At 34.7% G+C, this 14891-nt stretch overlaps 1 protein-coding gene across 1 annotated transcript in view; it reads left to right on the top strand.

The window, feature by feature from the left end:
* The window catches only part of patj (PATJ crumbs cell polarity complex component), a 181196-nt gene that overhangs the window by 59410 nt on the left and 106895 nt on the right, over nt 1–14891 (top strand). The window contains 6 exon segments of the mRNA XM_056447343.1: nt 3092–3154; nt 3260–3331; nt 4812–4989; nt 5445–5555; nt 8989–9048; nt 11702–11813. Coding sequence (XP_056303318.1) covers nt 3092–3154; nt 3260–3331; nt 4812–4989; nt 5445–5555; nt 8989–9048; nt 11702–11813 — 596 coding nt within the window.

Below are 14891 nucleotides of genomic sequence, written 5' to 3'. Positions count from 1 at the left end.
AAAAGTATGCAAATGAGCACACATCTAATTAAACAATGCCTAATTTGCATATTTAAACATAATATTCTAATAAACATGTAATACAAAAAACGTTTGCAACTCTAAATGCAATTAATCATCTGTGAAAGTATGGTGATAACTAATGAGTTACATCCTATTTACGATCAAAATCAAAGTTTTTGGTGAAAGCTTATCCTTTGAATCTAGCAAATGTACACCGGAAAGCTCTGACATGAATGTTTAATGTCTATGTTGATTAATATTAGTGACCAGTGAGGATTTTTAATAACCATTACAATGCTTTCTAATAGATCTACAGCGCCACCTGCTGGACAGTTATGCTTAACTTGACAGATAAGCTACAGAACTACATTTTAAAGAGCTAAAACTGAGAATCAGATAGAGACTGTTTGTTGAGACTGTGGTGTTCATTGTAAATAAGATATTTATGCTTTTTAAAAAAATGTTGCAAGTATTGTGAAATTATTATGCATATGGTAATTATTAAAATAGGTTAATTATGATAATCGGAGCTAACACTTTGGTATTACCCAGGTGTGGTCGAGAAATTGAGGAAATGTGAGAAACGGATATAAAATGCCATTTTGAGGCACACAATGAAAGGTGTCAAATTGGTGTGAAACGCAGCTGAGACTCTGCCAGCTGTTTATGATGACAGTGTAATAGAGAAGTGTGTGTGTTTGGGCGCACATGTGTTGGTTTGTACACATACAACACGTTTTTTTGAAAATCAATAGCAGAATCAGATTTTTTGTTCACTTAACGCAATATTGGAGTTTTGAAATGAGGACAGTTTTCATTTGACTTAATTGTAAATATCTATTGAAATGTATTGAAAAATGTAATTGTTGTTGTTTTTAATAATAATGAGGATAGTGTTTTTTTAATACTTTCTATTTCTACACGTTCTTTTAAATAATAATTGTTAAATATGTAAAATAGTTATTTTTTCATAGCCAATAAACAAGTAAAACAAAAACATTTAATGATTCTATACAAATAAATTCTGTGCAAATTTAATAATAATAATAATAATAATGGTGAACTTGCAATAGTTTTATTTTATTCAATAAATATAAATAATACATTAGGATATTGTAGCAATAAAATAATAATTTATTATTGTTTAATAATAATTAATAATAATAATCAATTTACACAATATAATAGTTCATTAATAGATAAATAGTTTTTAATTATTTAGTTGTAGTAATTTCATGCAATAGATTATTTGCTTTTGTTGCAGGGTATGATATTACAATGATATTAATTGCGTTTTTCATATAAAATTTTATTAGTAATTAAATAGTACTTTTTTTATTTATTCTATAAATATAAATACTACATTAGGATGTAGTAGCAAAAAAATTATAATATTTAATAATAATAATAATCAATTTATTATAATAATAATAATAAAAATCAATTTTATGCAAAACAATAGTTCATTAATAAAAAAATTATTGTTTTTCATGATTTAGTTGTAGTAATTTTATGCTGTAGATCATTTACTAATGTCGCAGGGTACGCATTAATATAATATAAATTGCGTTTTTATATAAAATTATATTAGTAATTAAATAGTACTGTGTTATTTTGTTCAATAAATATAATTAATACATTAGGATGTAGTAGCAATAAAACAATAACTTATTATTATTTAATATTAATAATTAATCATAATAACCAATTTTATACAATATAATAGTTTAATAGATTACTACAACTAAATAATTAAAAACAATTTATTTATTAAAGAAAACATTTGCTTACCCGATAATCCATTGATACTACTGGGCCCAAACAGATCACGATCACAACAGTGATCAAACATTCAAACAAAAAGGAAAATCCCAAAGCAACTCGAGTGCCAAAATTAAAAATAAATGCACACCTCACTCAATTTAAAACCGAACGCATGATACGTTCAACATGCTTCATAAAATAAACAAAACCTTCACCAAAAAAATAATAAACACTCCCAATCATAAATGTTTCTGCTTCTACGTCCGCATCGAAAACGTACTCATACGCTCGCACTTTAAATACCGAACCTAACTCCAAGGAACACCACCACTCCCTCAGAATAAGACCAACCAGGACGAAAACACACATTGTTTTTTAAGAGCAACCCGACTTAAAACAAACAACCGCGCTCTCAACAAACACACAGCAGCATGACCCCATGACCCGGAATCACCTGCATGCCGACTGCATGACCAGGAATGAATGAGAGAATGAACCACCATCCAAGGCGATCTATATAACTTTTTATCAGCTGACAGTCATGATCCAGTCACACATCGCCCATATGATAATAGCAATAAAAATCTACTGACGACCGTCACAATTTTGTGCTATAGATTATTTGCTATTGTCGCAGTGTACGGCATTATGACAATAATATTAATTGCATTTTATAATGTTTCAAATATACAAATATGGTACATTTATAAATTATTATAACATGATTTTCTAGCTGTTCTAGCTGTGTTTATATTGCACAGCTGATGTTAAGATGGCCCAGTAAAAACAAATACTTTGAACACCTTTTTCCTCTCTCTTTTTTTTTTTTTTTTTTTTTTAATCTGTATCAATTTAAATAATACTTTTTTCTTTCCTGATATTACCCTGCAATTTATTAGAAATTTATTTTTATTTTATTTTTTAAATTGTATTTATTTATACACGGACAATGTACAACATGTGTGCCAGAGTTAGCTATAAAGCTAATTTGCAAGTTAAACAATATTGAAAAAATTTTAAATAGTACAATATGCTCTTATGCACATACAATATATCATAGTCAATAAAATAAAATAAAATTAGTGGTTGCATATTTGATTTTCTTTAAACCAAACTTTAAGGACCGTTTTGATGTTAAGTGTTAAAAGTGGTACTCTCTCTGATATCCACTGGTATTTTATTCCATATTTTTGCTGCTCTGACTGAAAAAAAATTCATTCAATTCATGCTAATCAATCAAGTGGAGTATTTATGAAATAATGATGAATCTGAGCTGATTTTTTGGAGTCAGAATCATAGTTTGCTTTGTTTCCGCATAACTCAGGTCTGCACAAAGGACTTCCTCTCGCAACAGGAAGAGAAGAAACCAGGCCGGTCCAATCAGAGGGTAACTGTCAACTTTTCAGCACTACTTATTAGTGATATTTTAGATTTCGATGTTCACCTAAAAAAGCTGGTTATTTTAAGTGTAGAGAATGTGTGTTGTTCACAGTGATCTTCCAGAAAGAGAGGAGGGAGAAGGTGAAGAGACGCCTGTGTTCAGCCATTGGGGTCCTCCACGCAGGTAAAACACTCACTCTCTACGCACACAAACTCCAAATGTTAAATTACTGACAAAAATCTATCGCGCAAGTAACCAAATGTAAATTAATAAATGTCAAACTTTTGGAAGTAACGGAAAGTTAAACAGTACATTTCTAAAATGAAAAATCTGCTTTGAGTAATTGTGTGTTGAATAAGTTAAAATGTAAAAATGTTTAAAAATTGTTTAATAACAATAGTAGAAAGTAAAATGTATATCAAAACATATGCAAGTATCTTTTGTTAAAGGTTTATGAAATTGAGCTATGAATCTGAATATGTATGTGTAAGTATACGTTTTTATTTGCATTGTGTATATATGTATCATATTGCGTAACCTCGCATTGTCCCGTTGCGTCGCCTCTCGTTGTGTCACATTGTATTGTTGTTGCGTTGTCACATTACGTTGTTGCGTCATGTTGTGTAGCCTCTCATTGTGACATTGCTATATCACATTGCGTAACCTTGCGTTGCGCCACATTGCATAGCCTCTCGTTGTGTCATGTTGCGTAGCCTCTTCTTGTGTTGCGTTGTCACATCACGTTGTTGCATGATATTGTGTTGCGTTATGTTGAGTAGCCTCTCATTGTGTCAAGTTGCGTTGTCATGTCACGCTGCGCAGCCTCTTGTGTTGCGTTGTCACATCGCATTGTTGCATAGCTTCTTCTTGTCACTTTGCTATGTCACGTCACATTGTGTAGCCTCCCGTTGTGTCATGTTGCTTTGTCACATCACGTCACACTCCGTAGCCTCTTGTTGTGTTGCTTTGTCACATTGCGTTGTTGCGTCATGTTTGTTGCGTTGCAGTCATGTTGCGTAACCTCTCATTGTCACATTGCTATGTCACGTCACATTGCGTGCTTCTCGTTGTGTCATGTTGCTTTGTCATGTCACGTTGCGTAGCCTCTTAATGTGTTGCGTTGTCACATCACGTTTATTGCGTCTAGTTGTGTTGCGTAGCCTCATTGCGTGACGTTGTCAAATTGCGTTGTCCTGTTGCATTGCTTCATGTTGTGTAGCCTCTCATTGTCACATCGCACATTGTTACGTTACTTGCGATGTGTTATGTTGAAGCGCATTTGCATTTTGCGTAAAGTTACATTGTACATATGTACAACATGTTATGTTATCACGCTATGTTGTCACGTTAAATGTTGTCACATTGTGTTGCTTCACGTTAAGCGTTGTATCATGTTGTGTAGCCTCTCGTTGTGTCACGTTGCGTCACTTTGCGTTGTCTCGTTGAATCACTTTGTGCTGCGTCACATTGCATTGTTACGTTATTTTGCATTGTTTTATATTGCATTTTGTTGCATTGTATTGTTACTTGCGATGTGTTATGTTGTGATGTTGCATTGAATTGACATTTGCATAAAGTTGCGTTATGTAACATTTTAGAATGCAATAGTAAAATAGTAAGTGAATAAAAAATTTTTTTTATATATATATTTTTTTTGTCTCAGAGTGGAGGTGTGGGCAGAGCCGGAGGAGTCTCTGGGCATCAGCATAGTGGGCGGCCGCACCGTTATAAAGAGGTTGAAGAACGGAGAGGAGCTAAAGGGCATTTTTATAAAACAGGTGCTAGCAGATAGTCCAGCTGGACGCACCGGTGCCCTCAAAACTGGAGACAAGATCCTACAGGTCTGAGATACACACATACTGCTCCTTCATCTCTTCACACACAAGCCAAACACCTGCTGTTTTCTGCTGACTGACTGTTCATGTTTCGACAATTCATTATTCTGATTTGTCGCATATTTGGTTTATTTGACCAAAAATGGTTATTCAGTATCTAAATGACCTTTTTATTCTTTGCAATACTGGCTTATTTAGGTTTCCAAATTGGTAGTGTTGTCTATTTTCATTTATAATTCTAAATTCTTTTACTTTTGTCTTTATTTAAAAAAACAAACAGCTTTTATTTGATTTTCATAAATTATGGTTTTTAAAAACGAGCTCTTTGATGTGTAAATAAAAAAAAGCATGCTTTATAAAAATAATTAATAATGGAGTTATCTGTTTTTTTAAAATAACCCTATTTTCAACCAAATGTCCCCTTTAAATCCTGTTATCTTTCTGTCCTCTGGCTTAAATAGGTTTCTGGAGTGGATTTGCAGAACGCCAGCCATGAGGAGGCAGTGCAGACCATCAAAGCAGCTCCGAGCCCTGTGGTCTTCATTGTGCAGAGCCTGTCCTCTACTCCACGGGTAAACCTGCCATTTAAAACCCCATCATCTCCTGATGCCGCTGCGCTCCTCCGATAGGAGCCCGCAGTTCACGCCTGAGCGCTCGCGTTTATCAAAATAAGGCCAATTCATTTCCAGTTCAACAATGATCATTCCCCTGAGGGCTACTGGTAAATGGTGCTACACTTGTGGGCCACCGGTTACCTGTATTTTTTTAATCTATTTTGGCATAAATATGGTTCTTGGATTGTTTAAGCTTTGTTACATATATGAAATGACTTCTCATATGTGATTAAAAACACAGCAAAAAATCTCAAGTTGGTAAACCACATTACGAAGCTACCTATTATGTTTGTACTACATTTTGCTTTTTTAATAACATCAACAGTTAATGGGGAAAATTTGTCACCTTTCTGTGAAATTTTGATTCTTTCAAATATTTCCCAAGTGCCCTCGGGAAAATGTAAATAGAATTTTCCTATAGGCTTTTCGAAGATTGCGAAAAATAAGCTGGTTGTTCAAACACAGTTCATTACACTTCCAGGTTTTGTCTAACCTAATCCTCACATGAAAATACACATTTTATCACTTTAATGCAAACGCAAGAACTGAAAAGCTAACATTAGGCTATAAATGGACTACAGTGCCTTCGGGCACTCGCCTGTGACGTCAGCACCATCCTGCTACAGAAAACTTTTCAAGCTTATTTTTAGAAATATGGTCCAGGACAAAGATTTACTCTCTCGGTTTATTATATTATAATCCAGCTATATATTATAAACAAATAAATACGCAAAAACACATTTGTATAGACCTACGTGCCTTTTGGATAATTTTTACGTGGGAAATACATTTGTTTTGCTTTACGATGGTGGTAAAGGTTTTAAAACCGCATGTACTGTATAAATGTGCCTACATAGTATTATCATAAGACATATTTAAATAAGTGTATCACTCGTGTGCATACAGCCCACTTATTTTAGTAATAGACGACAGAAATGAGGCGTGAAGGACAAGTCTATATGCCTGCAAGTTCAATCATGGATGGAGAACAACATTCAATATTCCTTTTTTTGTCACGAAGTACATGGAAAACCAGCTCATAACACTATGCTTTAAATTTTTAAGGAGTGTAAAAATTACAGTTATGATAGAGTAAAATGTGTGCGAAAAATGATTTAATCATGTTAAAATGACAGTTAATAGGTATGTATTTTAACTAATTTATTCACACATTTGCATTAATGAGAGCAGGAAGGAGACATGCTGCTCTGGTAAGCAGCATCTTCATAATATCGTTTTATTAAAATAAATGATCAACAAATGAATTGGTCATGACGCTCTTTACAAGTGAAGGCATCATCAACACACAATATGAATATGAATTCCCAATTACAAAAAGACTACAAACTGTAAAATACTATTTATGAAAATACTTAAATAACAGACAAATCCAAATGTCCAACGGAAGCGAGCTGCGTTCCAGACCAGTTCAGCTTGATGACTTATATTGTCTCCGACACCACCGGTAGTCCTGTTTAGCAACTTGATAGCAACCGTCTTTTTAAAGAAGTGTAACCGATTTATTTATTTTTTTAATTTAAGAGTGTGATGTAACTGATGTGTTTTGTGTCGTAGAATAAAACGTGGAAGTATCTTGAGTTTGTATTAGCCATGAACCTTATTTAAGTGATATAATCGAAATCCCATTCAAAAAAGCCATTGACTTTGGGACGAGGGACCGGAACTGCTAAAACTCGTTACCAGGTTTTTGCCTACAAATTGACGTCATTGATTTATTTTAATATATATATATATATATATATATATATATATATATATATATATATATATATATATATATATATAAATATATATATATATATATATATAAATATATATATATATATATATATATATATATATATATATATATATATATATAAATATATATATATATATATATATATATATATATATATATATATATATATATATATATATATATATATATATAAATATATATATATATATATATATATATATATATATACATATACATACTACTTTTATTTCAGTTAAACTAAAAGAATGAGACTTTTTCAAAACAATATATTATAGAAAATACTGTGAAAGTTTTCTTTGCTATGTGTGTGCCTCCTATTTAATGCTTTGCTGGTTTAAATGCTTAAACACTAACCGGCCACTTTATTAGGTACACCTTACTAGGGTTGGACCCATTTTTGCCCTCGGAACTGCATTAATCCTTCATGGCATAGATTCAAGAAGGTACTGGAAATATTCCTCAGAGATTTTGATCCATATTGACATGATAGCATCAAGCAGTTGCTGAAGATTTGTCGGCTGCACATCCATGATGCGAATCTTCCTTTCCACTACATCCCAAAAGTGCTCTATTGGATTGAGATCTGGTGACTGTTCTTAGCTGACAGGAGTGGCACCTGATGGGGTCTTCTGCTGCTGTAGCCCACCAGCCTCAAGGTTGGACATGTGTGTTCAGAGATGCTCTTCTGCATACCTCGGGTTGTAACAAGTGGTTATTTGAGTTACTGTTGCCTTTCTATCAGCTCGAACCAGTCTGGCCATTCTCCTCTGACCTCTGGCATCAACAAGGCATTTGCGCCCACAGAATTGCCGCTCACTGGATATTATTTCTTTTTCTGACCATTCTCTAAACCAGTGTTTCCCAACCCTGTTCCTGGAGGCACACCAACAGTTCATGTTTTGGATGTCTCCCTCATCTGACCCATTAACTTCAGGTTTTGGAGTCTCTTCTAGTGCAGAGTTTCCCAACCCTGTTCCTGAAGGCACGCCAACAGTACACATTTTCATCCTCTCCCTAATTAAACACACCTGAAACAACTCATCAGAACATTAGAAGAGACTCCAAAACCTGAAGTTAATGGGTCAGATGAGGGAGACATACAAAACATGAACTGTTGGTGTGCCTCCAGGAACAGGGTTGGGAAACAATGCTCTAAACCATAGAGATGTTGCCACGTGATTGGCTGATTAGAAATCTATTGTAATGAGCAGTTGGACAGGTGTACCTAATAAAGTGGCCAGTGAGTGTATATTCAGATACTGTAATTTCAAATATTTATGACAATCTTTAAGTTACAAATGCAGTTGAGGAGCTCAGTTTGAATGCAGGTCGCCTACTTCTACAACCTTCAAACTCATGATGTCATTGCTCTGTTAGCATGCCTGTGCTAATCCCTCCTGATTGGATGCTTGGAGTTGTAATAGCGACACTAACGGGACGTCAGTGATTGATGTCTTTCTCTGTCTGAGATAATTGATTTTGTTCGCTCTCAGCCTCAGTCTGGGAACACAAATCTCTTGAGCTGATGTGTCCGGGTTTGTTAGACGTGAGGTTCACTGTCTTTGTGTGTGTGTGTGTGTGTGTGTGTGTGTGTGTGTGTGTTCACAGCCTGTTTCAGTCATGGCCTCCAGCATTAAACAACACAAGGCTAAGAGAAAAGCTGCTCAGGTGAGTTAACTTAAATATAAACTTTAATATAATACAGGGTAAAATGGACCAGAAGTCTGAAACCGCACCAGAAGGTATTCAAGCATATAATAATAACAATAATAATAATAATAACAGCAATAACAGTTATTGTAATTATTATTATTAATATTCATATTTTACTTTTATTAAATTTTTTTGTTTGTTTATTTTCATGTTGGTCAACCTTTTAATTTTATACTAGCTATATATATATATATATATATATATATATATATATATATATATATATATATATATATATATATATATGCACACACACGCACACACACGTGTTTATATAACAGTTCTGTCTAGTTCTTAAATCTGATTGGCTGATAGCCGTGCGATATTTTGCCAGTAACAGCACTTGTCCAGCCTCTTCACCTTTGTGTATTACTCCACCCACATACAAGAACAAGCAGAGGACACTCTACAGTTTGTCAAATATCACTGCTGTTGGCTTTAGTCAAGAATGTAGTTGTTTAGATTGCAACTATGCAGTTTATTTATAAGGATAGTGACTATTTTAAAATATTTCAAATTTCTGAGAGACTGCACGTCGGCAGCCATTAGCCTGTCTTTGAGCAAAGACGGTTGATGATGTTCATCCACAAGATGGCGAAAGAGACCGCATAATAAGCCCTAAGAGAAAAACGGCATAATTTCAAACTACAGCTGATCAAATCATTATTAAGCAGGTAAATAACTTTCTAAGTCGATCTCTCTTTGTATGTTGTAGTGCTGTATTTATACCATAGTAATGTTGTGATCTCCCAATTGCAACAGAGAAGTACTGGGAGATATCTCTCTAGACTGATGGCATTTCATGCGGTTCAGCCTTATAATCTTAAAATGTCAGCAAAATCACCTGTTTCGTCATCACTTTAGACATTACGCTAGACAGTCATTCAAATACTAGCTCTAAAGTGACGTTGGTAAATTAGTAACTGCTTCTGCTGTTTTGACATATATTATTTTTATGTCTTAAGACATAATATTATCTGTCTGTGAAATGATTCTCCTTGGACCTGCACTGTCTGTAATGATCAGTTGTGAAATCCCCGCTGCATGAAATGATCAGACTCTAGTCTCTTTATAAAGAAAGTCAGTACTGTATTTATTAGCTTGTCTGTGTCCACTAGTGCAAGCATCTAAAGCTGGATTACACTCGGGGTAAAGCAAAATCCACCGCAAATCAGTCAAATCCCAGAATCTGGAGCAAAAAATAAAGGAAAAGAGGACAAACGTGTGCGAGCAGTCCAAGTTTCTGAGAAATGGTGTCTCTTCCCAGGAGACCTGTGGAAGAATCCTGGTCTGAAATCTTCTTGTCACCTCTGGAGTCACCGTATTTTGATTAAAAACGGTTTTATCTAGCAATTAATTTGAAATTACGGTAATTTGCCTAATTGCTCCTTCATCCATTCGCTGCATTCGGCTCCTGAGGCTACATGATTATTCACCGCAATCAGAATATGCGGCCCTCTAATTACACCCTGCAAATTTAATTAACATTTCAGCTCGTATCTGAAGAAAAAAAAGAGAGCATGCTTTCTTTAACTTCTGATGCTGAGTTCAGAAAGAAGTGGGAATATGCATCCAAAAAATAGAAAGCGCAACAGATTCCTTTTCGTAGTATGTTATAAATGCCACATAATGTGTGCTAAGTTGTTTGTATGCTAAAAATTGCTAATTGCTGTATTCACAAATTAAGCCTTTTCGCCCTCTGTTTTGTTCTTCAATTATTCATTATCTATTAATCAGCAGTAAGTGCAGCTCTCAGGAGCAGGGAAACTTGATGGCATTCTTCTGTAAGCATCGCTAATAGCTGATTAATGCTAACAGATCTGTTGGAGGAGGCTAACGTAAGTTATAATAGCTACGGCTCTGTTGAGAGATGGTTAACAGTGGTTAGACACTGTTGTCAAATTTTTGAGTGTTAAACTTCAGCAATTCCGAGTCAGGCTGCATTTAAAGCACATGAGGTTTAATGAAAGCACAAGTGGCAAATGGTCTATTTCGTCTTGATAACAACTTGAACAGGAGACGGATACGTTTCTGCATTGCCACTGACCGAGGCGTTTCTCCAACAATAACATTTTCGATGGCACTTCTCATAATAAACCAGCCCCTAATTTCCACCCACTACGGCTTTCTTCTCACTTTTATAGTTCACGTCTCTCCCTCTCTATTGTGCTCTCTTATTCTCTCTCATTGTTGGTCTTCTAAGCCCTTTGAGGAACATTTCACCCCAAAATCCAATAGAAGAGCTTTAGAGAATGAGTTATTGGGCTGCATGCGACTTGTGCTCTGTTTTCAGCCTTCTGAAGTAAATGTGTGAGCCAAAATGGAGTCACCATCTGAGCGGTGAATCAGTCTGATTGATGAACAAATCATTTGGCTTTTTTTTCCCAAACTGAATCTAGCATTTAATTGAAAACGTCTGATTCAAAAGAGTTATTCTTTTGTTTGCCGATTACATCATTTTCATTTTTGGATGAACTATTCCTTTCTATCTCTCTAGCTGTAGTGTCTTCCTGCAGTATTCATGCACATTCATCTCTCTCTGTTTATTTGTTTGCATATGTCCTATGGCATTATTCTCACTCTCGGTTTCTTTGGTTTTGTGCTGAAGCAGAAAGCAGGACAGGGCGCCACTCCTCCACCCATGCGTCTCCCCCCACCCTACAGACCCCCCAGTCAGGTTCAGGAGGAGGAGCAGGAGGAGGAGGATGAGCAGGATACAGGTGAGAGACTGTTGGTCATGTCATGTGACGTGGTATCTTTAGTCACTTGCTGTGTTTGGAATCATACTGCCCATACTAGTGTGCTATTTCTGTTGAGCATATTATGGTTTCCTATATGCCTGTGTAATTTGCATATGTGTTTGAGTGTATATATTTGTTTGTGTATACACACACACACACACATGTTGGTATTGGTTGTTTACGATGACTCTCTATAGGCATTATATGTTTTATATTGTAAAAACTGCTTCTTATATGGCCTTACTCAGCTGCTACCATCTCTCGGGTAACCTGTGGCAAATTTTGGATGTAAAAAGACCCTGTTAAGTATGATTTTTAAGCATTTAGATTTACAGGACACAAGGTATGTCCTCATAAACCACCTGAATGTTGTAATGCCTAGAGAATACCCATGTCAATATATAAATTTGTGTTCTAAATCACCATAAACAGTACACACACACACACACACACACACACACACACACACACTACTATTGTTCTGAAGTATTCTGAAGCTTTAGAATAGCATTTTAATGTTTATTTAAAGACAACTTTTTTGCTCACTAAACAGTAAAAACAAAAAGTTTTATGTGTTAACTATTTACAATAGCCGCATTTCTGCTGTCGAGCCAGTGTGAGCCAGGGCCTTTATCGGGTCGGATCGTGCCAATAGCCTGGGAGCTTGAGCAGTGAGGCCGAAATCATGTCACGTTTCCACTGTCAGGCTAGTAGCATATCTAAAGTTATTTTATATTTTATAAGTAAATTATTAAATATCCTTCTAAAACTTTTTTTAATTTACAATTTAAAATATTAAATATCCTTCGAATAAATTCTACATTTAAAATGTCATTTTTAAATTTTACCATATCATATAAAAGCATAAACATTTGTTTAAGGACATAGAACACATTTTTTACGTGCAGTCTTACTCAATCCGTTTGTAAAGCAGTGCAGGCATGGATGACAGAAATAAAGGTCGGTTTAGTGGGAATCAGGCAGATAACACACACCATCGCATCATCACGAAACGATTAAAATGAAATGACTGTATTCTGTTGGAATATTTTTAAAAAGTCTTATGTTTTCCTGTTATTTCGAAGCTGAGTTTTTCACATTACTCCATTCACATGATCATTCCGAATGCTTTCTAAGATCTGATTCGCTGTTCAAGAAATTTTGGTAATAATAATGATTATTGTAATTATTAATAGTAATGGCTGGAGTATTTATTAACATTTTTTTTTATAGAATAGATTCAGTTCAGTATCATGGAGTGTGAAGAAAATTAAATAGCTGAAATTAAATTTTTCAAATTTACTGTTCATTTAGATGCTTGTAAGAAATACATTTTTGTTTTCCAGTAGTTTATTTATTTATTTATTTTAAACCAGTTTATCAGTATTTTAAAAAACAAAAAATGTGTACCGTCCCATATAAACAGTATGAAAAATAACAAATTTTTGTAAAGAAATTACAGAAATTAATTTAGCAAGAACAGTTTTCTATTTCATATAAAGGGTGTTGAATTTTCTACTCCTCAAAGTGGCCTGAAACAATTCTACTCAGCTGTTTTTAACATAATAACATAATATTAATAATGATATTATTGAGCAGCATAAGGATTGTATAACTGGAGTAATGATGCTAAATATTCAGCTTTGAAATCACAAGAATAAAAAATAGCAATTTTATTTTATTTGTTTTTTAAAAATAAATTGTCGTTTTCACTAGGGGTGTCAATTAATCGTGTCTTAGTTGCACTGCGATGCAGACTCGAACAATTCGGGTAATCATAACCAGTTATTATGTACTGACATCATAAATCACATATGCGTTATTTAGCGGTAGCTTGCTATGGTGAGGGAGGAGAGCTGCGCTGACCATTAGAGCCAATCGCAGTCTTTTCTGTTGAAGAACACGCTCAACAATGCTCAAAAAAGCAAGCAGGATAGTGTTTACGTTATTTTATAATATATAAATGTTTGTGCTCTGTGCATGTAATTGAGTTTTGTTTGATACACTCAATAAGAGTGTTTCCTTTGAGCAGTTAAAATAAAGGTACAGTAAATATACCTGACTGCTTGTATTGAAGGACAAAATTGTATTCAAATAATATTCATTTATTTTATTTTTGGCTTAGTCCCTTTATAAATCTCTAAATAAATTTATTAATTCTACCACAGCGGAATGAACCGTCAACTTATCCAGCATATGTTTTACGCAGCGGATGCCCTTCCAGCTGCAACCCTTCACTGGAAAACATCCATACACTCTCATTTACACACATACATTATGGTCAATTTAGCTTACCCAATTATAATGTATAATATTAATATTATGTATAATATTAATTAGTCACACGCATACATGTATTTTCTTTTATTTGTTAGACTATCCATCAGAAGCTCCATTATTACTGTCTATCAAACAAAACAAATCATATGCAATTAAAATATAATGTGCTGAACATGAAGCACTGTACTAGATAATCCATCCCAGTGGACTGAAGATGACGAGGATGAATGTGTTTATATTTTGATAACTAGGACGTACCTGCTGAATTAAACATGTTGCATGCTAAGCTCATGCACATATCATATTCTCTTTGAACTATTTATCATTGCACATAATGCGCAGTCTATGCTTTACGCCATACACCATTTAATCTATTTCAGACATAGCCAGTGTTTGAAACGCATTACTGAAAACCACACTATGAGGCATCCCAGCACCAAATCTCATTGACTCAGACTTTCCCAGCGTCACACTGCAGGTCTAATCTCTTTCCACTTTGATGATCCTCAATATGCCATGCGGGCAGTGCGGCGTCTCCAAATTTCTTTTTGACTCCTGTCCTCCAATGGTCTTTTGACTGGCTCTGTTCCTGGATGCCACCCAATGAGCATGTCCTGTAAAAACCTTGTAGTTTGAAATTAAGTGAGGTTTGCGGGATTCTGGGAGATGGTCGGTGGGATGTAGGACCAGTTAAGTCATGGGTGTCAAAGCCAGTTCCTGGAGGGCCACAGGGCTGCACAGTTTAGTACCAACCCTGCTTCAACACACTTACCTGTA

The sequence above is a fragment of the Danio aesculapii genome, chromosome 22 (genome assembly GCF_903798145.1).
Source record: "Danio aesculapii chromosome 22, fDanAes4.1, whole genome shotgun sequence".
Lineage (NCBI taxonomy): Eukaryota > Metazoa > Chordata > Actinopteri > Cypriniformes > Danionidae > Danio > Danio aesculapii.
The sequence above is the reverse complement of the archived record's forward strand: the minus strand, read 5'-3'. Positions and strand labels throughout refer to the sequence as shown.